This window comes from Malaclemys terrapin, chromosome 13 (assembly GCF_027887155.1).
Source record: "Malaclemys terrapin pileata isolate rMalTer1 chromosome 13, rMalTer1.hap1, whole genome shotgun sequence".
Lineage (NCBI taxonomy): Eukaryota > Metazoa > Chordata > Testudines > Emydidae > Malaclemys > Malaclemys terrapin.
The window spans coordinates 42,694,465-42,719,246 of NC_071517.1; the positions used below are offsets into that span (position 1 = coordinate 42,694,465).

Here is a 24,782-nt window from a genome sequence, read left to right on the forward strand (position 1 = left end):
GGGAGCAACCGCTATAGAAAAGGAAACTGATTTAAATCAACCTCCTTGAACAAAGGGTGGGCTTCTATCCCAACTCCCCTCAGTACAGACCCCGCTCCGTCCGAGGCTGAACAGAGCAGCTGGCTGCCCAGGCACCCTCAGTGTTTGGGGGTAGGGGAGCGGGGATGGGATCCTCTCCAAGAGGGTAAGAGCACCACAGCTGGTTGTATCTACTCCTCTCTTGCAAACCCACAGAGGGAAAACTCCCTCCACCAGAACCTCACACTGCTTCGGCCAGGAGCAGGGAGGGTTCGCGAGGGGAGCTCCATCGGCCACAACGTAGTCAGGGGCTTCGTTTCGCTGGACCGTCTTCCTCACCTTGAAGTCAACCAGAGTCTAAGGCTTCTCGGCAGCACGGGGCAGCAAGCCCTACCTCAGAGCCACGTGTGGTGAGGGTGGCACAGCCCAGAGCAAATGGAATGGGGTTGGGCTCACTTGAATTGCCGCAGGCAAGGCAGGATGGAAGAGCCTGCCCAGCTCCCAGTTCCTGCCCAGGAGAACGGCAGGGATCTGACCCAACCCGGAGGGCTCCCCGAAGAGCTGGCTGGATCCCATTGAAGATCCTACCTACAAATGGACCTCCCTCTCCCAGAGATTCTTCCTTCAGATAGATTCCCCCCATCCTGGCCCAAGGAGGGGAGGAAAGTTACATACACACTGAAGCACCCCTACTCTGAGGAAGCCTCAGGCGCTCTGGATATTGCCGACCAGAGCTGGGAGGGAAGGGGCACTTTGGAGACAGTACATTTGCAGACCCTTTAATACTCTCTTGGAACGACCATCTCCTCCTTGGCTGTTGACATGGGAGCTCCTCTCTGCCTGACCTCACCAACAGGGACTGGATGGCAGGAAGCTTCTGCGCCCACCCATCCTTTGCCAAACTTGCCCTAGGGCACCAAGCAATTTCATGGGTGATGTAGGATGCCAATGGGCGGTTTGGTATCCCTCCTCCCCTGGCTCACCTCCCAGACTGGGGAAGATATAAGGGGATTTAAAACAAAAACAGGACAATACAGAAAAATAATACAGTGGGGGGAAAAGTTACCCTTTGGTGTGGTCTATGTTTTGGCCAAATGAGGTCTGAACTGTAACTCTCCCTCCCCAAACTGGCTCTTGAAAGCTTAGCAGCACCTCTAAGAGACTGGAGAGGGGGCTCTACCCCCATAGATAAGGCAGGGCTCGTTATCAGAGAGCCCCTTTTCTTGTGTCCCACCACCCCTGGGGTTCTCCTCCATGGTGCTATCTCATGTCTCTCCCCACTGCTACATCAATGGTCCTCTCAACCATGGCAGCAGGGGAATCAGCCACCATCAGGCAGGGACTGAGCCAACTTTGAACCGAACTTCAACCCGGGAAAGGATGGAGGCCCCCGCTGAGGATTAAGGCAGGCTGCAAGCTCGGGTCTCTCCCTTCCTCGCCAGGGAGAGTGACACGAGCCAGATTGCAGAGCCCCAGCTCCGTAACAAGCTTCCTCCATGCACAGTGTAGAAAAGCGGCAATGAAGGACAAAGTGAAGGGACTGCCGTGGTGGAACACCCACTGCAAACAGAGGAATGTTGGGGAGACGTAAGGTTGCTGGATAGAGAGAAGCCAGGACAACTCCTCACACACCTGTGACCTAGAGGGCTGCTTGGGGACCACTGCACAGGTCAAAGGACGAGAAGGTTCTGATGCTCCAACCATGCTAGAGATGGTCCGATGGAGACACCAAAGAGGTCATCATTGACATAAAGCTCCCTGCCCCTGCACAACTCCCCTACAGCTAACGATGGGCCCTTGAGGACCATCAAGGGTGCCCCGTCATCTCCAATGTTCCCTTCCAGCTATAGCCAGAGGTGACCCCTGCCCACTCCCACTCTGTCCCCAACTAAGGATGGCGAGGTGGGAACTGCCAAAGGTCCTAAGCAGGTCCTGGCATCACCATTAGGCCCTCCCTGGATGAGGTGGTCAACCCCCTCTCTCCATTCTTCCCCCGCAGCTCACAGAGGCTGGGAAAGTAGCCACTGGTCAGTCAGTTCGGTTCAGCATTGGCTCTGACCCCACCCACCCACCATGGAGAAACTACCAGGGAAACGGTAGAGGGGAGATCACAATGTCAGAAAGGGGATAGGCACTGGGGGTGCAGAGGGGGAGGGCAGTGGGGAAAGCCTCAGCATGCCCCATCCCAGTCCCCTGCCCCCCCACATCGGGGCATCACAATAATCCTGCCCCCTCCCCTCCCCCCGTATTAAGTGCACAAACACACACACACACACCTTGCCCCACCCCGGAATGCACTCGAATGCCACTCAGAAAACAAAAATACAAGGTCTGAGTCCCTGCCCCACACACACACACCCCGCCCACCCGCTCCATGATCTTTATGGGTCCAACATGCTCAAGGGTCAATGTCCAGTGAGAGACGGTGCTAACTCCAACTGGGGTCATAGCCCGTCCAGTCAGAAGGGGGCGCCAGGTAGACCCGCCGGCCACGGTAGAGAAAGCTGACGATGCCGCGGTAGCCGGCACGGGGCACCCCCGACTTGAGATCATCCATAACTCCCAGGGCCTTGGCGAAGGCCTTGAAGGAGTCGCGGCTGCTGTACTGCACGCGGACGGTGCCCAGTTCCCGACGCTGGTTGCCCTGCAGCTCCTCCACCCGCAGCTCGGGGGCGTCGTAGACCTTGGGCAGGAACGAGCGCTCATACTCCTCCTTCTTGAGGTAGGAGAGGTCCAGCTGGGTGAAAGGCACAAAGCGGTCGTTGAGCTTGATGAACTTCAGGTACTGGTCGAAGAACTGCCCGTGGCTCACGCCCTTGCGGCCGAAGGTCATGGTGCGGGAGACCTCGGGTCTAATGCAGGAGCGGCTGCGCCGCTGCTCCGGCTGCCTCAGCCAGTCGTCCCAGAAGGCTCTGGGCCACTTGGGCTCCAGCTCGTCCCACAGCTCCGACAGCAGCAGCCAACCCAGGCCGGGGAAGAAGTCTGTACGGTAGAGCAGCTCCGGCCGGCCAGCCTCCACCATCTGCTCCTTGCCATTGTCGTTCCAGGCCGAGACGCACCAGAGGCTGGGGTCAGCCAGCAGGAGCGGGAAGGCCGCCTGGAAGTACTCGAAGAAATCTGGAGCCACTTCCAGGTCATCCTCTACCACAATGGCCGCCTGGTACTGGAAGGTGCGGAAAACCTGGCTCAGGGCCCAGCGGTAGTGTCGGGCGATCTTGTAGTAGCCCTGGAACTTGCGGTGGTCCGTGGGCACCGGGATGTCGCTCAGGTCCGGCTGCTTGATGTGCATGACGGCCTCGCCGTAGGAGGCGATGACCCGGGCCGTCTCCTCGTGCCCGCAGTCCTGGCTCACGATGATGGGGAAGCGCTCCCGGGACGGCCGGTAGTGCAGCAGCTTGTCGAGGCACCGCCGGACCGTGCTGCGGTCACAGGCGATCACCACCACGGGCAGGACCGCATCCGGGGAGGCCTGGGACCGGTGTGGGGCGGCCTCTGTGGTGGGCAAAGCCCCAGTGTTGGATGCGGCGGCGAGCGGCGGGAGCCGACCCGTCTCCTCCGCCTTCTTCCTCTTCTTGCTCCAGAGGGCGCTGTACCGGTGGATCTGCCGCAGCAGGTCCTTCTGGTTCTCCAGCTCCAGCTCTGCGTCCTGGGCCAGCCGGATGACCTCCTCGGTCAAGTGGCTGTGGTCGTCGAAGGCTGGGGGCCGGGTCCACAGGAAGAAAAGGAGCAGGGCGTTCCAGGCCACAAACAGCACCACGCCCCAGAGAACCAGGCTGCTCTTCTTCAGCATCCTTCACAGACAGAGGCCCCCCCGCTCGCTTGTGCTCTCGATCCCTCAGGTGTCACTCCACAGCCATGGATCTAGGGGGGCAGAAAGGGGAGTCAGTGAAGTACAAGTGCATATCGGCAATGGGTCACGATTGCTGCTGGTCAAGCCCCACCTGGGACCCCGGGCTGGATTGCTCCCTCCAGACTATCCTCCAGGCCTCCAGCCAGTAAGGACAGAGGAGCAGCTCCATCGGGTGCCCATCAGGTTCAGCGCCACTTGGGGAGCCAGGGTGGGATCGTTCCCTACAGCCTCTTCCCAGTGACATGGAGATGCCCCATCAGGGCCCACCCAGCCCATCCCCCAGTGAGATGGAGACGCCCCACCAGGGCCTATCCCCATGTGAGATGGAGACGCCCCATCCAGCCCATCCCCTAGTGAGATGGAGACGCCCCATCAGGGCCCAGCCCCTACACCCTATTCTCCAGGGCTCCGTCCATTCCTGGTTTTACAAGTCCCCAGCAAAGGGGCCCCCAGCCCATCCCTCAGGGAGCCGATTACCCATCCGGATACATCTTCCCCTCCAGACTCTTTCCCTGACATTTACTCTATATTGCCCCATTCTTCATGTCCCCACATTCCTCCCAGGGATACCCCCGGGCCCCTCTCTCCCCTCCTTCGGCATCAGCCCCTTCAACTACCTGCACCAAATATCTTCCCTGCCCCTTGGTTATCCTTTAGCTGAGCTAATTCGTGATCGGCTCGGCTGTCTGGAGGGGCAGAGGCCAACGCTCCCCCTGCACGTCCTGACTCCAGGAATTGGTTGTCCTACAGGATGGGGGGCCTTAGGCCAAGCAGCAGAAACGCCCCCTCCCAGATAGGGTGGAGTGGGGGAGTTGCAGGGCGGGGAGGGCCTGGGAACCCCAGGTGTGAGCAGAAAGGGTAATCCCCCGCCGCGCCTGGGGAGGAGGGTGCATTGGGAGGGGAAGCTGAGTGTACCGGCTGATGAAGCCCAAGACTGGAATCACACCGGATCAGAGATCCCCTCTCCTCCCCACCCAGTGGCTGGTGTGCAGAGATGCCCTGGCAGGCCCCTCCCTCCCCAAGAGCTGCTACACGAACCTCAGCTCGGACCCCGCTGGTCCCACGGGCGGGAGCTGTGCACAGCACTGGCTTAAGCCCGTAATCCCACCCTTGCTTAGTAGCTGCATCAGGAGCCTCATTAATCCCCCCGGTGAGAGCCCCGGCCCTATATTTAACACGGCGACAGGCTGGGCTCAGCCATGTTCACACGCCACCAGGCTGCTGCAAACCCAAGTGGGGAGGACGCCAGGGAGGGCAACGGTACGGTCGACTCCCTGCTTCAGGGCCATTTGGGCAGCATGTGGCTAAACTACTGTTTGGGTAGGCAGCCATCCCTCTCCGTAGTGCAGCCACCTCTGGGGTGGGGCGGGGCAGTTGTTTAGCAGCCGTGCAGCAGCGCCGCACAGGGACTGTTCACCCCAGCACTGAAACGCAGCCACCTCTGGGGTGGGGCAGCTGGGGAACAAGCTCACAGCGATGCAGCACGGGGGTCACTCGCCCAGCGCTGAAATGCAGCCACCTCTGGGATGGGGTGGAGCAGTCATTTAACAGCTGCCCAGCAAGTGAGTGGGACAGGAAACGAAGGAGAATCCCATAGCTCAGAACGAGAGCAGGGAGGGATTTAGGGAGGGAAAAAAATCATTACCCACATTACATTTTGCATCTGGAATTAACTCTAGGGCCAGCGCTGTCTGCGAGGGGACAACGCCCCCACCCCATTCCCTGCAGCACAGCGCCCCCAGCACTTCACTGGGGTCTGCACTGACTTGCACCTCAAGCCGGCTGCTTGCAGCCCAGTGACCCCTAGTGCCACACTGGGGCATTGGGATCAGCACTGACTTAGAGGGACCAGCACCATCTGTTGAGCCACATCCCCCGGAGGGGGGGGATTTCCTCAGAGGTCTCCCATCCAAACAAGCGCCCCAGCCCAACCCTGCACAGCTTGGCTCCTAGCCCGGGCCGCAAGGGCAAGACACACAAGGCTTGTTTGACCAGCCGAGCTCACTGATCAGTATTGACTTGGGATGACGGTGGCGAGATCTGGCTGCCGAGCCAGGAAAGTCAGGCGGCTGTGATCCAGGGAGGATCTGGAAGGAGGGCCCCTGGGGAGGAAGAACCGGGGTGTCCATCTGTCTCTGCTTGGCAGGACTCGGGCGGAGATTCGCACCACTGCTGCTTAAGCCTGTCCATCGGTTGGATTCACTGGCGCACACACTTTGGATCCTTGGGGAGGGGTAGACTAGGCTGCGCCCCATGGAATCCCAGAGGCGTAAGGGATGGGGGCAGAGGCATAGGGTGAGGCCAGCTGGGAATATTTTGGCGGGGGAGGGGGGCGGGGAGAAACCATGACGCAGAGGCTGAAGAACAGAAAATCCCAGGCTCTACCCGGTCCTGGTTTGAAGCATCTCCAGCCCTGGGGTCTGATCTAGCACAGAGAGGGGGTATGTGAAGAAGACACTAGGATAGATGGGCCCCACTGATGATTTCAGCGAGGCAAGAGGACCCGCTGGTCTGATGGGCGGCGATCTCCCGCCGGAGAGGCCCGCTCCAGCACAACGGCTGGCCCTGCGTCCCTCGCAGACAAGCTAACAGTTGTTCTAAAGCAGCGGCTGGGCTCAGACACGCGAGCTGGAGCGGCAAGTTGCATTTTTTCCACCTGGCTCGCCAGGGCACGGGAGGATTGAACCGGCGGGTTTGGGAGCTGCTGACAGTGCAGAGAAAAGGCTCTTTCTAAATCCTCCGAGATCAGCTCCCCTTCCTCTGCATGCTACTGCTCCCGGTGTGGCTCCCAGACAGAGCTGTTGAGTTTCAGGACAGCGCAAAACTTCTCCTCGCATTAGCCCAGCACGGGTGCAGGAGGGCGAGCGAGCAGGACACTAGTCTGGCTCCTAGCTAGCAGTGGGGGGGTCCAGGGCTAAATTCCACCCCCAGGGAATGCAGGAGGCGGAAGCAGAAGGGGGACCAGGTCCTCGGACATTGGGCCATTCAGTTGCTAATGTGCCAGCCATGGGGTTAAACAGCCCAACTAGGAACACAGCAGAGGGGACTGGATTAGCCAGGCCAAGCAGCCCATAGTGCCAAGCTGTGGAGACAGGGAGCATGTGCCAGGCTAGGGACAGCAGCACAGCGCCCCCTAGTGCAGGCCCAAAGCGTGACAGAGTGCATCCCAGGTTAGGCACAGCGCCCCCTAGTGCAGGCCCAGAGGGTGATGCAGTGCATCCTAGGCACAGCGCCCCCTAGTGCCAGAATGAGGGAGGTACACTGACCCAATGAGGGTGGACAGCACAGCGCCCCCTATGGCCTGGCTAAGGGGATGGAACATGTTCCAGGTTAGGCAGAATAGCCCCCCACAGCGCACTCTATGGTCAGGCTGAGGAGGAATGGCCCCTCGAATGGCAGAGCGGGAGGGGACACTGAGCCCGGTTAGGGTGGGCATCTCAGAGCCCCCCTCCTCCGCCCAGGTTGCTGAGGAAAGAACCAGGACAGCTCCCCCGCTGCAGCGGCACAGAGCCCCCCCTGGTTGTGCTGTGGGGCAAAGGAGCATGTTATGCAGGGCCAGCCCCAGGCCTTGTCACCCAACCCCAGGCCTGGTTAATTGCTTTGCGGGGCTGAGGCTCGTTTGTTAAAGAGCTAAAACGTCACGTTGGGTATTTGGCAACAAGTGGGAAAGCCTCAGCAGAACGGCCCGTGGCTCGGGAATTGGGTTAGGCGCAGAGCCAGGGGAAGGGAGAGCTGTGCATTGTGGGTACCCGGCCTGACTTCTGGGTCACTCCCACTGTGATTTCACAACCTCAAGAGGCAGCGATGGGCCTCTCGGCCAAGGCCCTGCTTGGCTTAACCTTTTAACCGCTGCTCTGGCCGCAGGAGACATCCCACTGGCAGCTCCTCACGAGGCCGAGGACATCCCGTTCTGCCACCCCCCTCGCCAACACCGGCGCAGCCAGAGATGCTCCCTGTCTGCAGCCAGTCCCAGCCTCCTACCACTCTGTTTAGGTTTGAGAGCTGGGACGTAGGTAGCTCATGGTCAACACAGGGGCCGCTCTTTGCCAGGGCAAAGGGAGAGGTAACGGGAGCTCAGAGAAGTCTACTCCAGCCACCCAGCAGCAGCAGAACCCCTGCCCAGCAGGTCCAATCTCCTCCACTTCTTGTGACGTCTCACCCAGCTCACCACAATCAAATACTTACCTGGCTAGGGAAGCCAGTTTCAAAAGCACTTACCAAGAGGTGACGGCCTAAGGGCTGTGACCGAACTAGTCTGACCACAGGCCAGAGGCAATAGGTTGAAGAGGCAGCTGATATGCGGATGGGCTGGCCTGGCTTGGCTGTCTCTTTGTCCTCCTCCTCCTCCACCCCAAAGTCTGGCTCCCACCCCTTGTGTGAAGAGCCCTGCCAGGCATCTCAGAGCACGCCAGCTTTTACAAGCCACAGAGAGGAATTAGATCAGTCGCTCACTGAAATGCAGCTGCCTCTGGGGAGGAACACAGCCGCAACAGGACACCATTCTCTAGCTTAGGACATGAGGGGAAGGGAAAACAGCAGGGTGGTGAGCTGCAAGGGGGCACCATTTCAGAATCAAGGAACACCTCCCCCCAGCTGGGAATTGGCCAGGCCTCTGGGATTTAGGCCCCGACTCCCAAGGAAAGCACCAAGGGATACGTGGCAACCCTGGAAGGTCGGAGTCTCAGTTCTAAGCATCAGCGGAAGCCAGGGTGTTGGGGGCAGCCCCAGGACAGGAAAATCTCATTGGCTTTCCTGTGGGTTCTCTCACTTCCCCTCCAGCTGCCTCCATTGTTCAACAAAAGTCACATCTGGGAGTCCCACAGGCTGGAGGGAGTAAAACCAGAGAGCAGCAACCCAGCCTGCTATTCTCAGTCTTCACTAATGCCAAAAGCCCTCCCTAAATTCCCTCCCCAGGCGACTCATAATCCCAGAAACCTTCCCCTCCTGCTACCAATTTCCAACCCCTCCCCATTCTGGGATCCGGACCCTGCTCACGGTGCGCAAGAGCAAGCACTGGGTCAGCAGAGCCAGAGTGGAGGGAGGAAAATAAGGACGGGTCTCAGCACAGGGTGCAGGGATGGGTGAGTCTCCGGCATCATCCCCTCCCCACCTTGCACTCAAAGGGTTAAGGGGGGGTAATGAGTCCTCAAGGGTGGGCTGCCAGCACTGGCAGCCCAGCCCAGCCCTCCTCCTCCCACCCTGATGGGAAGGGCTTGCTGAAATCAAAGCCACATTGACTAACTGACTCTGGGTCAAAACAACACACATTCCCCCTTTGCCGTTTATGCAAATCAAATGCAGAGCCAGGAAAGGAGTGGGGTGGTTAAAGAAAACGGATCTAACGCTGCAGGGGCCAAGGCTTTGCCACGAGGCCTCGGAGACCACTGGTGGTCATGGTCCCCCACTATCTGGATCCAGCTGGTGGTCTCCTGTCTTACCCTTAGACTGTTTGAGGTAGGGGCTGCCCTTCTGTTCTGTCTGCACGGTGCCTAGCGCAACAGGGGCCTGGGCTCTTAGACAATACAAATTAATAACCGGTGTATTGTGGCCCGCTTGCACTAGGGGCTGTGCGTACAGAGCAAGACGGTCCCTGCCCCAAGGAACAAAGGAAGGATTATCTCCTTGTTTTACAGATGGGGAAACTGAGGCACGGTGACTTGTCCACAGTCACATGGGGAGCTTGTGGCAGAGCTGGGAACTGCACCCAAGCCAGTTTCTTAACAACTCCTGGGCTGATCCTGTGGTTGTCTGTCTCTCTTCTGGAGCATTCCCCCTTGTCCGACACCCACATTCCTCAAATCCGCCGGATCTACAGGGTTCAACCTCTCACCCCATACTAGGCCAGGCTACCGACAAGGAACTTCCCCCCTCAAGAGAGAGCAACCCCCACATCCACGCTGGGATAAGGACAGAGTTTGCCCAACCACCTTGTAACAAATTTTAAGCAGCAAGAACAGAGCTTCAAACTAGATCAGAAACCAGCCCCACCCAGAAACCAACTCTCCTGGAAACCAGCCCCCAAGCTAGATCGGAAACCTGCTGAGCCTGGGAAAAGCCAGAGGAACTACAGAAACTCCGGCCTTTTGAGGGATTTTGCATTGCCGTTGGTGCTGTTTCCTCCAACCGGTAGTGCTGGCATGGCCAGCATTAACCCTGATAAGAACCCCTCTGCTTCCGGCCAGAAGGGTTCATTCTGATCATCTCATCTGACTTCCTGCATAACACAAATGGACATCCCTCAAACACTAGTGAATTCAGATAACACCTCCCCACTGCTTTAGCTTCCCCAGCCACTCAGTACAAAACAACCACATATAAGTCTGCAGCGGCCAACCCAGAATATAACACTGCCCGTATGTGCTGTGGCCCTGGGACTCGGCACAACTACCGTGGTGGGCGTCATACAGAACCAGGCAGACTCAGGAATGCTGTTTGAACAGCACGCCACAGCACCACACAAACCCACGCATCGACCATATTGTCACCGGGGCCTCCAGACCCTTGCCTTGCCAGGCTGCTTTCCAGAGCCTAGAAAGATTTTCCTCGCACTGTCCAACCCTCCTGGGATGGGAAGGAAACACCAGCCAAGGAGACAGGAGAGAAAACACACTAAATATTCCTTCTTCCTGGAAAGCATATTGGAGATATAATTCTGTCCCCCACCCTCCTGCCTTGTCTGAAAACTCCCCAGGGCAGGGACTGTCTCTCCGTGTGTGTCTAGGCAGCAACTGGCACAATGCAGCCCTGATCTCAGCTGACATGATCACAATCACACGGAAGCAGACGTGGTCTCACCCACCTGATCACAAATTATAGCTTATAGAAGGTCATGAGTGCTTTAGATCCGTCTCTAAAAAGTTTCTTTGTTCCCCTTCCCTGGAAAGGGCAAAAGTTTCAGCCATAAAAAGTTCTCCTCCTACCGGAGTAGCTGTTATCTCGCCATCACCACGAGCTCTTGGAGAGGGGCTCTGCTTCCCTCCACACCCCTTGTCTCTTCGGATAACAAGGCAGGCGGGCTTCTGGGTTCCAGATGCTGTGTCGATTTCACATTCACCCCCTCTCGGTCCTCAGCTGAATGTCAAACCTGGCTTCAAGGCTCTAGCTCAGGAGACAGTCTCCCCTCTGTCCGGGCACGCATCCGGCTCGAGGACCCCACTTGTTATAGACTCTGGCTGTGTCAACCTCTTGCCTCTCTGTACCAGTCGCTGTTCAACAAGGCAAATGACCCAAGTCCAGCATTATGAACTCTCCTCTCTAATCGCTTCTCTCTCTCTCTCTGCCGGTATCTGATTTCCAGCCGCAGGGGGGAGCGGGATGGGGGGAGAAACAGCAAACAGATCCGCTCTGGGCAATGGTACAGAGCAGAGGGGACAGCACCATACCGAGCCGTGTCCTGTTGAAGTTTTAACGCACAGCAGTTTCGACACAGTTCTCGCTGGCTCGGCTGGTTTCACTCCCCTCAGCGGTACCAGGAAATGTGGCCCTCCCATATAGGCTAGGAGAGGAGGAAGGAAGGCAGGGTCAGAGGTTGCTATGGGGCGGCCCTCTCGATCAGGAAGTCAGGGCCCCCCCCAAGTCTGAAAGGGAGGGAGAGTTTAAGCCTCACACACCCATATTTGGCCGAAAGGTGAACAGGAGAATCAAAGGCTGACAGGATCTTTGCAGAGAGGAGACAGGAAGAGAGAGGTGAAGGGGGCCAGATTCTGATCTCCGTTGTTGCCCCTGGGTAGATCAGAAGCTAGCCCACTGCCCTCAATGGAGGCAGGGCCAGATCCTGCTTTCAGTGACCCCAGCCTGAACTGAGAGCAGCAGGGGAACTCCACACTTACACAGCGGGGTAACACAGCAGAATCTGGCCCAGAGCCTAGCAGAGACAGGGTGAGAAATTGGAGAGTGGGTCACAGGCCAAGGATCAAACTTTGGGAGCCGGCCTGGGGAAAGAGCCCTTTCCTGCAACTGATTAGCCTGAACACCAGACAGCCCCACTGAGTTAATCTCTAATGCCACGTTTGCATACAGAGGGGAGTTAACCATTAACTGTTCTTGTGGCAGCTGCTCCCCTTGGAATCAGAGACAGAGGTTCAGGAGGTAAAGGGAGCTGATCAGATCTGACCCCAGGTTGGGGGAGGGGGGGGGGGAGGGGGTCTTTCTAATCTAGGGGGCACCAGCTCTGATCCAGCTCCAGGGCGAAGGACTGGCTCACCAGGGGTTGCGGAAGGGGACGTTTCCCCTTTTGGGGGAGCCAGCCCCAGCTTGGAGGGCAAATGGCTGGCTCAGGGGAGGGCGGGGGGGGTCAGGAAATGGGCCTTACAAGGAATTAAATAGAACATCCCCCCCCCCCCCCCCCAGCCTTTGAAAGCAGCCAGGAATTCAAGCTGCTGTGTCCTCAACTCACCCACCCCAGGAGTCTGGAGGAATTACAACACAGGGTTCAGACTCCAGCCAGGGATCTCAGCAGGTATATGTGCTGTGCCCACAACCCCGGGCCTTCCCAGGCCAAGACAGATTCCCTCCCATCACAGCACAAGGGAAAAAGCCAGGGGGAGACAGTTACAGTCACAGGAAGGGGGGATGGATGGAGGGGAAGAGACCTGCATCAACACCCTTCTTGATCTCACACACACACACAAGCGCGCGTTCCCTGTGGCAAATTGGAGGTGTATCTGCCCCGTTTATTAACAGGCAAACATTTTTTATAGCTGTTCCACCTCAGAGTGGAGATTTCAAGCGAACAGAGCCAGGCCAGGTCAGCATTTGGATGGGAGATCTCTAGGGCGATCTAGGGGCAGCAGAGGGCACCTAGAGAGGTGGGGGGGCGCCTCACTAGGGAGCGCCCCTCCCCTCTTGGGCAGTGCCATTCGCTGTGACCCGGTGTGGTGCAGCCAGGGGGCTCTCTCTTTTCACATGAGATGGTGCAAACAGGCCCTGATCACTTGTGATCATTCGCCAACGGCGCCCAACAATTAAGCCGTTTCCTCCAGCGCCCCAACTGAATCTCAACTCCGGCTGCCTCTCTAAAGCTCCCCCCACTGGTTCAACTGGGGATTTCACTTCCTGTCCTCTTGTCTTGCTCACGTGTGGCTGCGCAGCAGCTGCTATGCCTAGTCCAGAGGTGGCTGCGTTTCAGTGCAGAGGGAGCAATCCCCGTGCCATCTTGCTGTGTGGGTGCTATGCAGCCACCTCTGGTGTGGGGCATGTGAATGCTACAGGAGCAGGGGAGAAACGGGAAATTGCGGGGAGAGAGAGACAAGCCTTTATCGTTTGGATCGGCAGGCCTGATCCCGCCAGCACAGCGGATGAAAAAGCCAGCCGGATTCCACTCTGCCCTACGCATCGGCGCCAGGACTGGCTCAAGACACTGATGAGGCGGGACGGATGCACCCCTGCTCGGTGGGTCGCCGTCTCTCTCCTCCACTGGAGCTCTCTCGGGGTTTATGCCACGGCTGCTTGCTTCCCAGCATGCACCCGTGAAGAGAGGGATGCGTGAAACGAGCTGGAGACTCTCAGCCCGATTCCTCAATGGAACTGGGTTCCGTTCACAACCACTAGCCCCCGGGTTGGGGTAACCCGGGCAGGCAGACGGGCTCTCTAGCCCCCTCCTGTGGCCGGACCACATAGAGATTTAGGACGCCGCTGTTGCTTCCATGCTAATAAGGTTCTTTAGCTCGGGCAGTAGAGCTTCACGCTTTCAGGGTCTCTCTTCACGGCAATTAGCCCAGGCTCCTACCCAGGAACTAACGAGGCCTGGCGGGGGGGTGGGGGAGGTGGGTTAGAGTGTAGGATCCATCTCCGCTCAGCCTGCTGACTTTGCAGTGAGGACACAGGCTACAACCATTCAAGCGCTGATAGTCCTCCAACGCTTTCCCACAATTCCCCAGTGCGCCCAGAAGGGTGGACAAGTTCTCCCACAATTCACAGGGAAGGAATCAGAGCGGTAACCTGGGTAGGGCTTTGCCGTGGGGCTGCTCACGCCTGATCACTGCAGAGGTAACTCAGGGGGTTAGTAAACACGGACCCTTAGATACACAGGACTCGTTCGATCCCCACCCAGTAGCTTTTTGGCAGCCTCAAGCCCTTGGCCTCCCTGTCTTCCCCCTATCCACCTCCCGTGGGAGGCACTTATAGGGCAAACCCCATTGGGCTGGTGGTTCGTGCATGGGGAGCTAGCCCTGGTCTCTGCCCACCACGGGGAGGGCTCAGAGCCCTGCCGTCTGCAGATCTACTTCACTTCCAAAGGTAGATCAGAGCCAGACGTAAACACACGGAGATGTGAGGAACAGTCTGTCCTCCCCTCCTCCGCTGCCTGTTCTCTAATGGGAAACAGCCGGCAGCCATCACAGAGCAGTAGAGGATGGGAGGGGCTTCTCTGTGAAGGGGGGAGGGGTGCAGGGGGTGCACAGGAGGCAAACAGGAAACCAGCCAGCACAGCAGGTCCCAGGATAAGGGGAAAGGCGTCTCCTGTGCGCCAATCAGGTCAGCAACCCAAAGGGACGGGGCGGGATTCAGACCGGGAAGGGAAAGATATTGTAAGTGCATGGGGTCGGGTCACTAAGGGTTAAAACCAAGGCCACTTGCTCCTGCAGATCCCCTGGCCCCCCACAATAACTTCGCAACCCATCCGGCCCACTTCTGTGCTGATCGCTCCCCCCCCCGCCCCCAGCATAGGAGGAGCCGGCTGAGGGGATTAGCACCCCTGGGTTCTGCTGCCAGCTCTAGGAGCGGAGTCTAGTGGTTGGAGCAGGACGCAGGACTCCTGGGTTCTAGTCCCAGTTCTGGAAAGGGAGTTGGGTCTAGTGGTTAGAGCAGGGGGGCTGGGAGTCAGGTCGCCCAGGCTCGATTTGTGGCTCTGCCATTCATCCACTGGAATCCTGGACCGGTCACGGCGCAAATCTGTGCCTTAGTTTCCCCATCTAATAAAACCATTAAGTACTCCTGGAGGAAGAGGGGTGGGGACACTCAAGAACACCGATGACCAGGAGCTGGGCAGGAGTTGCCCAGCCCAGTATCTCCCAATTAAGGGGAAGCCTCAACAGCTGGCATAAGGTAGTCACGCCCCAGTGGTTGACAGTGACAGACACAGGGTCCCCACAGGAGGGATGGGATGTCGCCACGGCCCAGCCCTGCACATGGCAGGCTGGAGGCCTGAACTTCTCCCGGACTCTCCTCTCCGTTACACTCGTCCGAATCTAGGTCAGTCCCCAATGAGAATAAGCTTCTGGACAAGACAAAATCAGGAGCCCGACCTCTGATCTTACACCAGGGTAGGGCTAATCCTGGTGGAGGGCAGTGAAAACAACCCCGCTCACACACACTTCAAGCATGCAGATGGCCCTGATCGGTTCCAGCTGGGTCCCGCCTGTTGCCAAACCGACAGCCAATACTCACAGAGCGAAGGGGAAGAATTGTGGGGATTGGCTAGCTCAGGGAACGGGATACAGGGCATTGCCTCTCTGAGGTCCCAGCTCCAATCCGGCCCCAGGGTTGGCTCAGGGAGGCAGGGATGGGATACAGGGCCTTTCCTCTCTAGAGGATGTTGGCTCAGATCTGGCCCCAGGGCAGGGGGAATGGCTGGGACATGGGCCCCTTCTCCACTAGGGGGCACTAGCTGTGATATAACTCCAAACCAAGACCAGGTAGGACTGGCTGGCTGGCTCAGAGGTCCTCCCCTTAGGGCGGGCGGGTTCCAATCTAGCTACAGATCAGCAGTGACTAAAAGTCATTTCCATCCAGTCTACCCTGCATGAAGCGAGTTGGTGGGTCTCAATCTAATTCAGAGCAGACGGGTCAGTCGCATACGAAATGGGGAGAGGTTGTCAGGGGCTTACAGAGACTGACCACTCATCTGCCCCTAAAAGGGCACTGGGCTGTGGCACATTGGCAGGGGCAAGGCTCAGATAAGCCAGCGCAATCCAGGGAGAGAAATCTCTTCTGTGACTGCCCAGGGGAATCCGATAACCAAGCGCCTTCCGCGCCACCCGCTGTCTTTCTTCCTGGGGAGCCTAGTGACAGAGATACACCGCCAGCCCAGGGCAGTGGGGAGACCAGGGATCCAGCGGCAAAAGCATCTCCCAAGATGTTGGTAGTTCCTATCTTCTGACCAGTGTATGAGAGAGGCTGGACTCCCCCTCATGCACCCTTGGGACCTAGCCACAGAAGACTATATTACAGCCTAACCAGGCACACGTCTGGGTTTGGCTGGGAATTGCCTGCCAGTGTACTGGTGCATTCTGAAATCTAGTCAGCTATCCCACGGTGCTTCAGCCCGCTGGAGGCGCATGGAGTGATGCACTCTGGGATGTCCTACAGAGCTCGGAGGAAGGAGAACCAGCCTACCTGGTTATACCAGCAGCATCGGGGCGTGAACTGGTCTACACACCCAAGTAAGAGTGGCCAGCTGATCGCACCAAGTGCCAACCCTTGCCAGGATTCCTGCCAGTGCTGCTAACCAAGGATCCGCCACGTGGCATGCAGACAAAAGCCACTTCCAGAGTTGACTCCGTCACTAACTGGTTACAGAGAAGAGATGCGGGTGAGGTTGTCATCAGCTCAGCCTCCCAGTCTCAGAAGATGGGGAAGGGCAGCTGCACTCTGGCCCCTAGTGATGATAGGACTGTGTAATCAATCACACTTTTCATCCCTTGAACTCAAAGCACTTTACTAAGGCAGGCACGTTGCACTACCATGCATTGTATGGAGGGGGAAACTGAGGCACACAGAGTCCGTGACTTGGCCAAGGTCCCACAGGGAGACTGACAGGATTAGGAACATAGGTCTCAACTCCAAACCCTGACTCCTGCCCCTCACACTAGCCACTAGACCCCACTCCCCTCCCAGAACCCAGGAGTCCTGACTCCCAGTCCCCACTGCTCTAACACACTAGCTTCTCTCACCCATGCCACCTCTGAAATGCAGCCACCTCTAGTTTAGAGAGCAGCACCATCACTGGGTTGGGGGCTGAGAACGTCTCCAATTCTGGAGTATCCCAGCCTTGGACTCTCCCACACACAACTCTACTAATGCCCCTCAATCCTGACTGCAGCTCCCTGCTATCCCAGCCCTCGGCTGCCCTCCCCCCAGCTCTGCCACAAAAACCGAGAACTGCACATGGGACCAGGAACTGCAGACTGGCCGTGTGTCTCACAGCAACCCCTGCTCTGGCTTCCCATCCATGTCAAGATTCAATTCAGATTCATCCCCCACCCGCCTCCCCAAGTACAGGACCACCATGGATTTGTAGTACCGGAGAGGGGAGCCCAGCGCTGGAATAGCAGGGGGGCTGAGAGTCAGGATTGAGGGGCCCCAGTAGAGCTGTGTGTGTGTGAGGGGAGCCAGAGCACCGGGAGGGGGGAGGGCGGGAGAGAGGGGAAGGGCGGTATGGGGGAGCAGCAGATCTAGTCTCTTTACTCTCTTCAGCTAGCATCCACCTCCTCCCTGCCCTTTCCCACGATCGCCCCCCCTGTGGACACAAGCACCTTCCCCTCTACAGTTCCCATCATCTGGGAGAGCCTCCCCGCCGACCCCCTCTCCATCTCACTGCCTCCATTTATTAGCCAACCTCGGCTGAAAGCGTCTCCCTTTTAAACAACAGATGGAGGAACAGGAACTCACTCAAGCCTTTTGAGATAATAATTTAAGCGAATTGTCCTTGCCGCGGTCGTGATATGCTAAGTGTGTTTAGCGTCTAGCTGCCAAAGTGCTCAGAGAGCACAAGGAACATCCCAGTCAAGAGCGACTGAACACCGCAGAAGAGCCTGTGTGGTTAAGGCTGGGACTCCGGAGACCAGGGTTCAATTCTCAGTTCTGCCACTGACTCTCGGAGCTTGGGCAAGGCCCTGTATCTTGCCAAGCCCCAGTTTCCCCCACAAGCCTCCCAAGCGCTCACGCTCTGTGTATGTGCGGAACCCAGCACAATGGGCCCTCCAGGCGCTACCCTAATAGAAATAAACAAACTGGCGTTTATATAGGGCCCGTCATCCTAAAGGACGGAGCTGGCTCAGCAACTACATCGGGCTCCTCAGCGAGAGAACCCAAAGGATTGTAACTGATACACAAAACATTTCACCCCGTGCTGAAGTGCAGCCACCTCTGGGGTGTGGCATGGCAGCTGTTTAACAGCGCACAACATAACAAACAATAATTGCTAGTAGTAGTAATTTCTATTATCATAGTACCTCAGTCATGGATCAGGACCCCAGCGTGCTAGGGGCTGTACAAACACAAAACAAAAATACATGAAGTGGAAAAGAATCCTATAATTGGTTGAAACTGTGGAGAGGTTGGATTTTCAGGGAGGCACAAAAGAATCACCTGAATTACGAACAGTCTAGACCTGCCACTTCTTTAAAATTAAATTCAACCAACTTGTTTTTCCTTCACAGGTTAACTTTATGCTGTCTGATCTGTCCACCTCCTTTTGTAAGACTCCTTAGGTAGCTGCCTCTGTACGTCTACACTTCAATCGCAGGGTGCGATTGCAGCTCATGTAGACGTACTTGAGCTTGCTTTAGTTTAGCTACGCTCAGGTACCAGAGCCGTGAAGCAGTGCCAGCCCTGACTACACAAGCCCATCTGGAACCCTGGGTAGTTACTTGTGCAGCTGTATCACTCCGGGACCCGAACTAGTTAGATCAAGGCTCGCTCAGCTCTGTCCACTCCACACCCTATGACTGCAGTGTAGACAAACCCTTACTAATGTGCTGGGGACACTGACATAAGCAGTAGTGTTAACACTGAAGAAATGTGTTGATGTAAATGAAAATAGGTCCCCCCGACCAAAACACACCATGTCAGGGCACAGCAACTTCATTTTCAGTTGCACTGAGCACCTTCGGGCCCTGTTAAAGCTTGGGGCCCCAGAGCCAGATAGAGGGGAGATGAGGGGCAGGGATTGAGCATGGGATAGAGATGGACCCAAGAGCAAAGACAATATCTAGCTGCCGGCTAACTAGCAGCGTACAGGAAAGTGCTGTCACTCGCTCGCTGAAGATGGGTTGCGTTCAAGTTTGCAGTCCAGAACAAACAAACAAACAAAAAAACATGTCTTGGCTTTTTTCTGGTATTGGGAAGAGATAGGACACTGGGGTATACACATAGAATATCAGGGTTGAAAGGGACCTCAGGAGGTCATCTAGTCCAACCCCCTGCTCAAAGCAGGACCAATCCCCAACTATTTATTTTTTTTGCTCCAGATCCCTAAATGGCTCCCTCAAGGATTGAACTCACAACCCTGCATTTAGCAGGCCAATGCTCAAACCACTGAGCTATCCCTCCCTCCTAACAGCTGTAAACACCCATCAGCCCCCAGCCTGCCTGCCAATGATCGTTGTCTCTAAACAGAGAACACCAAAAGGATGTTTATAAGCGGGACTGGTACCAGAGTTCTGGAGCCTACAGCCATCCCTTGTTACAAATACTCCAGCAGGGTCAAATTCAATCCAGCCCCATGTCACTGAGGGGCTGGCTCAGAGAATGGGATTACAGGGATTTTTACTTCGAAGAGACCCCCAGGTCGAAGAGGATTGGCAGGCTCAGGGAATGGGGCCTTCTGGACTTGGGTAAGTCCCTTCCCTGCTCTATGCCTCAGTTTTCCCAACTGTAAAATAGGGAATAACGATACAGCCTTCCTTTGTAAAAGTGCTGAGATCTCCTGATAAGTGCTAAAATCACCGTTATTTGCAGTGTTGCTGTAGCCATGTTGCTCCCAAAATATGAAAGAAGAGCTCTGTGGAGCTCAAAACCTTGGCGCTCTCACTAACAGAAGCTGATCCAAGAAAAGTTATTACCTCGCCCACCTTGTCTCGCTCATAGAAGTTGGGTATTCTTATTACAGGGGGCTCAGGGGCATTGGGGAATGGGATATGGGGCCTTTCCCCTCTAGGAGGAGCTGGTTCCAGTCACACCCCAGGTCAGGGGCACTGGCTGGCTCAGAGAGGGCAGGGAATGGGATACCTGGCTTTTCCCTTCTAGGGCACCAGTTGCACTGAAAATGACTCTCAGCTGGTCTGTGCATAAACCAAGTATGTGCGTTCTCAGCTGCGTTCCTAGCAGGACTCTGCAGGTCAGATGAGAATGATTTTCACTGTAACAAGGAGGCTAAGAACTGAAAGAGTCGCCTTTAACTTCCCTCTCAGCACTAAAAGGCCCAGACACACCGGTGGCAGGGAGAAGGTGGAAGTGGGCGGGAATAGGTTGCTCTTCTGCCAGTTCAGGAGTACAGATGCCCCTCAGCCCAGCACATCTGATGAAAAAACCACCCCCTCTTGGGAGCAATACTCGGGTTTAACTCCCGCCTTGCCGGAAAGGGGCAGATACTGCAGAGGATTCCACCCCAATGTGGTCATCAAAGCATTGGTCCCAAAGTGCTGCTGGACCCTCTGGGGAGGCAAAGCCCAGAGAGAGCGCTGCTCCAAGTCACCCAGTTATGCATCAAGCAACCTATGAAGAAGGGATGGGGGAGATGGTCACCATTAGAAGGCAAGGGACCAGTATCAGGGCTCATGGTGCCGCTGATGGGACAGTCAGCAGGCTCATCGGCGATCAAGAATGTAGGAACTGGACCTCCCTGCCATGCTGGATAAGCCCCATCTAGCCTGGTATGCCCCACCCCATCCTACCCCTGCCAGATCAAACCACTGGGCCCATTTAATCCAATATCTTTTCCTCACCCCCACCAGATCAGACCACTGGGCCTGTGGACTCCAGTAATCCATCTACTCCATTCCCAGTTCTGCAACTGGCCTCCTGAGTGCAAATCACCTCACTGCTCCGTGCCTCAGTTTCCCCATCAGTAAAATGGACATAACGATCCTGACCTCCTTTGTAAAGCGTTTTGAGATCTACTGATGAAAAGCGCTAGGTAAGAGGCAGGTGTTATTGTTATTATCTAATCCAGTATCCACACCCTACCATGCCAGATCAGACCACTGGTCCCAATCTAATCCAGCATCCAACCCCCCCCCATCACCTCAATGGGACCACCTCTAAGGGAACAGAAGCATCTGTTCCACTGTCACATGCCAGCCAGCACCAGATGCTCCAAAGGCATCACACACAGTGTGATCCCATGGCAGGAAGGATGTTGGTTGGTAACCCACAGCTATTGATCATCTTACACCTCAAACCATCACCATTGTAGCCCTATCCCAGAGGCACTATATGTATTCACAGAAGAGTCCCAGCCTTTTAGTTTACCAAGCTATTGGCCTCATACTGAACTACACCTCTACCCGATATAACACATATTCGGATATAATGCGGTAAAGCAGTGCTCCGAGGGGGTGGAGCTGCGCACTCCAGTGGATCAAAGCAAGTTCGATATAATGCGGTTTCACCTATAACACGGTAAGATTTTTTGGTTCCCGAGGACAGCGTTATAACAAGGTAGAGGTGTACCTCAAAATCCTGTGCCAATGAGTTCCACCGATTAACCATCCAATGCGATTTCTTTACCCTCCAACATGCATTCTTTTTCCCAGTCACTTCCTCTGCAGGATGGACTCAAGGCAGAAGGAAACCGTCTTTCAGTGGGCAACAGAAACAAGAGGACAATGGAAAGAACAGCAGGAAAGCCTAGCTTCTCTCCCAATTTTGAAAGGCACATTATAAATAAATCTCACCTGATTGGTGTCGGCTCAGTGTTGCTGGTGGACTCCTGGCCTCTGGTTCTCTCCTGGGGGAGGGGGGTATCTGGGCTCCCCCCTCCCCCTTTCAGGACCTCACTTGAGGACTCAATGCAGGAGGAACAGCAGGAAAGGGCCTCTCCACCTCCTGAATGGGCCACACAGCTCCCCCTATCCTGGTTCAAAGCTAATAAACACACCCCAAGTTTCCGCCACTGAAAGGAGCGGACAAGTTCTGTACTGGTCTCTCCAGGCTTTGAAATAACTCCCCGTCTCTCCTCAAGTGTCTTTCAAGACTCCCAGAGAATCAAGCCATTAGAGCCCCTTGGGTCTCTGGGCAGGAGGGCAGCAGCGTATACAAGAGTCTGGTTTTCACCGCTCCCGATCAGCGCTGCTGCAGCTTGCCCACAGGTCACGTCGCCTCATCGCTGTTACCGTCCGGCAGCTCTCTGCTCATCCGTGTCTCCTGGTGAGCTCTCACTCCCCAGGCACAAGTTGGCGCACCACCAGTTTCAGGGACAAACCAAAGCCCTGGTGTCCCATCTCCTAAAGTCCCGCCAGATCCCAGCCAGCTAGTCTCGTATCCGGGAAGTGGGTACGGAGTGCCATCCTCGTCTCCTTTCAATTCCTTCTTGGCTCTGTGTAACAGACACACAAGTGTATTAGACCCTGGCTTCCACCCCCGCTCTTTAGTATTAATGCCAACAGGCTCAGCCTCCATATTGCCTTTATTCCCCTACTACTCAGGACGGGTAACAGAGGATGAGTATCACTGAGACCTGCTTCCCTGGCTCTGCCCCCTCACACAAAAACCTGCTTCTCAGGACAAGGTTAAGTTTCCTGCTCTGTAGTCCCAATGTTAACAGCATCTATCACACAGCCAGGGCCCTTCAATCCTATTACAGTCACATCAACCTCCTCCTCTCCTGGAATATATCCACCTATTATCCCACCCACACTCTGCTCCTATGGATAGCTCCATTTCCTCTCTTGTGGTATATCCACCCAATAATGCCTCCCCAACTATGCTCCAATCATATATCCTCCCAAAATCTTCACTTCCTCTCTTGTGAGATGTTTGCCCAATATGCCCCTCCCCAAAGGTGTCCCTCCCCCACTGCTCCCATGGTATGTTGTCTCCACCTACCCTCCTGTACTATATCTGACCAATGTCCCCTCTCTACTCACATCCACCCAATATGCCGCTTCCCCACTGCTCCTGTGGGATTTCCACGTGGTCTCATCTCCTGTACATGCCCCATGGTACATTCGCTCTGCCCTGTCCACCCTGCAGAATCTTTTCCCTCACTCTGCTCCCAAAGGATGTTCACCCCAATAACCCCTCCAATCCCATGGGACATTCACCCTAATACAGAGCTCCAGCCCGACGGCACCTTCACCCCATTGGAAACCTCTCTCTTCCCCCCCACATAATAGTATATTTATTCATCCTTGAGTTACCCAGTCCCTCTCTGCCCACCCGCCCTGGAGATATGGGGTGGGGGGGAGTGCCTCCCCCCTAGAGATATGGGAGATATGGGGGGCAGCTCTTTCCCCCTCCCCAGAGATATGGGGGGCAGCTCCTCCCCCCTCCCGCCTGGAGATATGGGGGGCAGCTCCTCCCCCCTCCTGAGGCTATGGGGGGCAGCTCCTCCCCCCTCCCTCCTGGAGATATGGGGGGCAGCTCCTCCGCCCTCCTGAGGCTATGGGGGGCAGCTCCTCCCCCCTCCCTCCTGGAGATATGGGGGGCAGCTCCTCCGCCCTCCTGAGGCTATGGGGGACAGCTCCTCCCCCCTCCCTCCTGAGGCTATGGGGGGCAGCTCCTTACTCCTCCCGCCTGGAGATATGGGGGGCAGCTCCTCCCACCCCCCCGCCTGGCGACATGGGGACAGCTCCTTCCCGCTCCGCCTGGAAACACGCGGGGACGCGAGGCTGCTCCTGCCTCCCACCCCCCGCCCCTTCCCCACTGACCCAGAGCCGCCTCAGCAACAGCAGCATCACCACCAGGTTCCAGCCACTTCCGCCTGCCAGCGCCGGAAGCGAACCCATAGCAACCGCTCGACCCGCCCAGCGGCGCCCCAGCCTAGCCCCGCCCCGCCCCACGTTTTAGGCTGACCACGCCCCCTTCCTTCCCCCGCGCCCGGCCGGGAGTCAAGCCCCCTTCCGAATTTTCCTCGGGCCATGCCCCCAGTAAGACCCCCCCCCATTTATTGGACACGCCCACATGCGAAACCCCGCCCCCTCCGCCCACCCCAACGGCTCGACCGTGGCGGCGCAGCCGGATCTGAGTTTCCTGCGGAGCAAACCATTCGGATCGGAAGCGGGGGGGAACGAGAACCCTCCTTCCATTGTGGTTAAAATTACCCCCAGGCTGAGGCTCCATCTCATAACGCTCCCCTTTCTCTCTATGGGATTCACCTCCCAAACACCTTTCTCAGACGGATTTGATGTAACTATCAATGTCTCCCCCAGTAGACAGAATGGACGCGCCCAATTTCCCACCTGGGGAGGGGTTTGGAACAATCCAATCCCACATGGGGGGGCTGAATAGTCCTGCAGGGAGGAAGAGGAGGATTCCATCTCCCGTCTTGCAGTGCTGTTACACCTCTTTCCCCGCCGTGCCTATCACGTTGGTGTGGCCGGGAGGGCGAAGCGCTGAGAGTTGGTATCTTTCCTCCAGATTCCCCTCTACTGGGGGCTGTGGTACGGCCCGAGGGAGGAGGGGTGAAGAGAACCTTTTCTGTTGGGCTGTGGGATCGGGAGGGAGAAACCAAACTAGGCCCCAGCGGGGGTGTGAGGTGAGGCTCACTGCGAACCTAAGGGACTGAATAATGGTTCCTCCCCATTTCTCCTTCCCAGCTCCCATGGCCCCTCCTCCTGCTTCCAACCCCTTGGCCCGCCCCCTGTTTCATGGCCCTCTCACCCTCTACCCCTCCTTGGCCACGCCCTCCTGGTTTCTCTCCCTATTCCCTGGCCCCGCCCCTTGCTTCCTGCCCCTCCCTTTTGGGTCAACCCCTTGCTTCCAGTCTCCTCAGCCCACCCCCCATTGTTCCCAGACCCCTGGATCTCCCACAGATGTTCCTGTCTGTACTGGAGAAAAATTAAACACCTGGCCTATATCCCTGCCTGCACCCATGTGCACACATGTCCACACATGTGTGGAGGTACAGACGTTCACAGCGTTAGCAAGACCCAACTTACGCAAATTTGCACTTACGGAAAAAGTTCCATAAGCCAGAAATAGGATTTTCGAGTTGCGGAAATTTTTGCGTAACGTATGTGTATACGTTTCCAAC

General features: G+C 56.6%; 1 protein-coding gene and 2 long non-coding RNA genes across 4 annotated transcripts; 1 reads left to right on the forward strand and 2 right to left on the reverse strand.

Moving 5' to 3' along the window:
- Positions 1-2,087: 2,087 nt before the first annotated feature.
- MGAT1 (alpha-1,3-mannosyl-glycoprotein 2-beta-N-acetylglucosaminyltransferase) lies at positions 2,088-3,903 on the reverse strand. Its single transcript, XM_054047231.1, has one exon. It carries the CDS (start codon positions 3,806-3,808, stop codon positions 2,447-2,449), a length of 1,362 nt encoding a protein of 453 aa, XP_053903206.1. The 5' UTR covers positions 3,809-3,903; the 3' UTR covers positions 2,088-2,446.
- Positions 3,904-10,379: 6,476 nt separating this feature from the next.
- LOC128847669 (uncharacterized) lies at positions 10,380-23,511 on the reverse strand. Its single transcript, XR_008446929.1, has 3 exons — positions 23,458-23,511; positions 21,484-22,124; positions 10,380-11,363 (listed from the first exon to the last, which is right to left on the reverse strand). It is a non-coding gene; the product is annotated as an uncharacterized LOC128847669 (long non-coding RNA).
- Positions 14,277-21,491, forward strand: LOC128847670 (uncharacterized). 2 transcript variants are annotated; one of them, XR_008446931.1, is made up of 3 exons: positions 14,277-14,341; positions 20,542-20,723; positions 21,343-21,491. It is a non-coding gene; the product is annotated as an uncharacterized LOC128847670 (long non-coding RNA). The 2 variants fall into 2 exon arrangements; XR_008446930.1 differs by lacking the exon at positions 14,277-14,341 and adding an exon at positions 19,026-19,422.
- Positions 23,512-24,782: the final 1,271 nt, after the last annotated feature.

What these genes read in the sequence shown, in the direction of transcription:
- MGAT1 (XM_054047231.1), bottom strand. Translation starts at nt 3,808, where the DNA reads ATGCTGAAGAAGAGCAGCCTGGTTCTCTGGGGCGTGGTGCTGTTTGTG.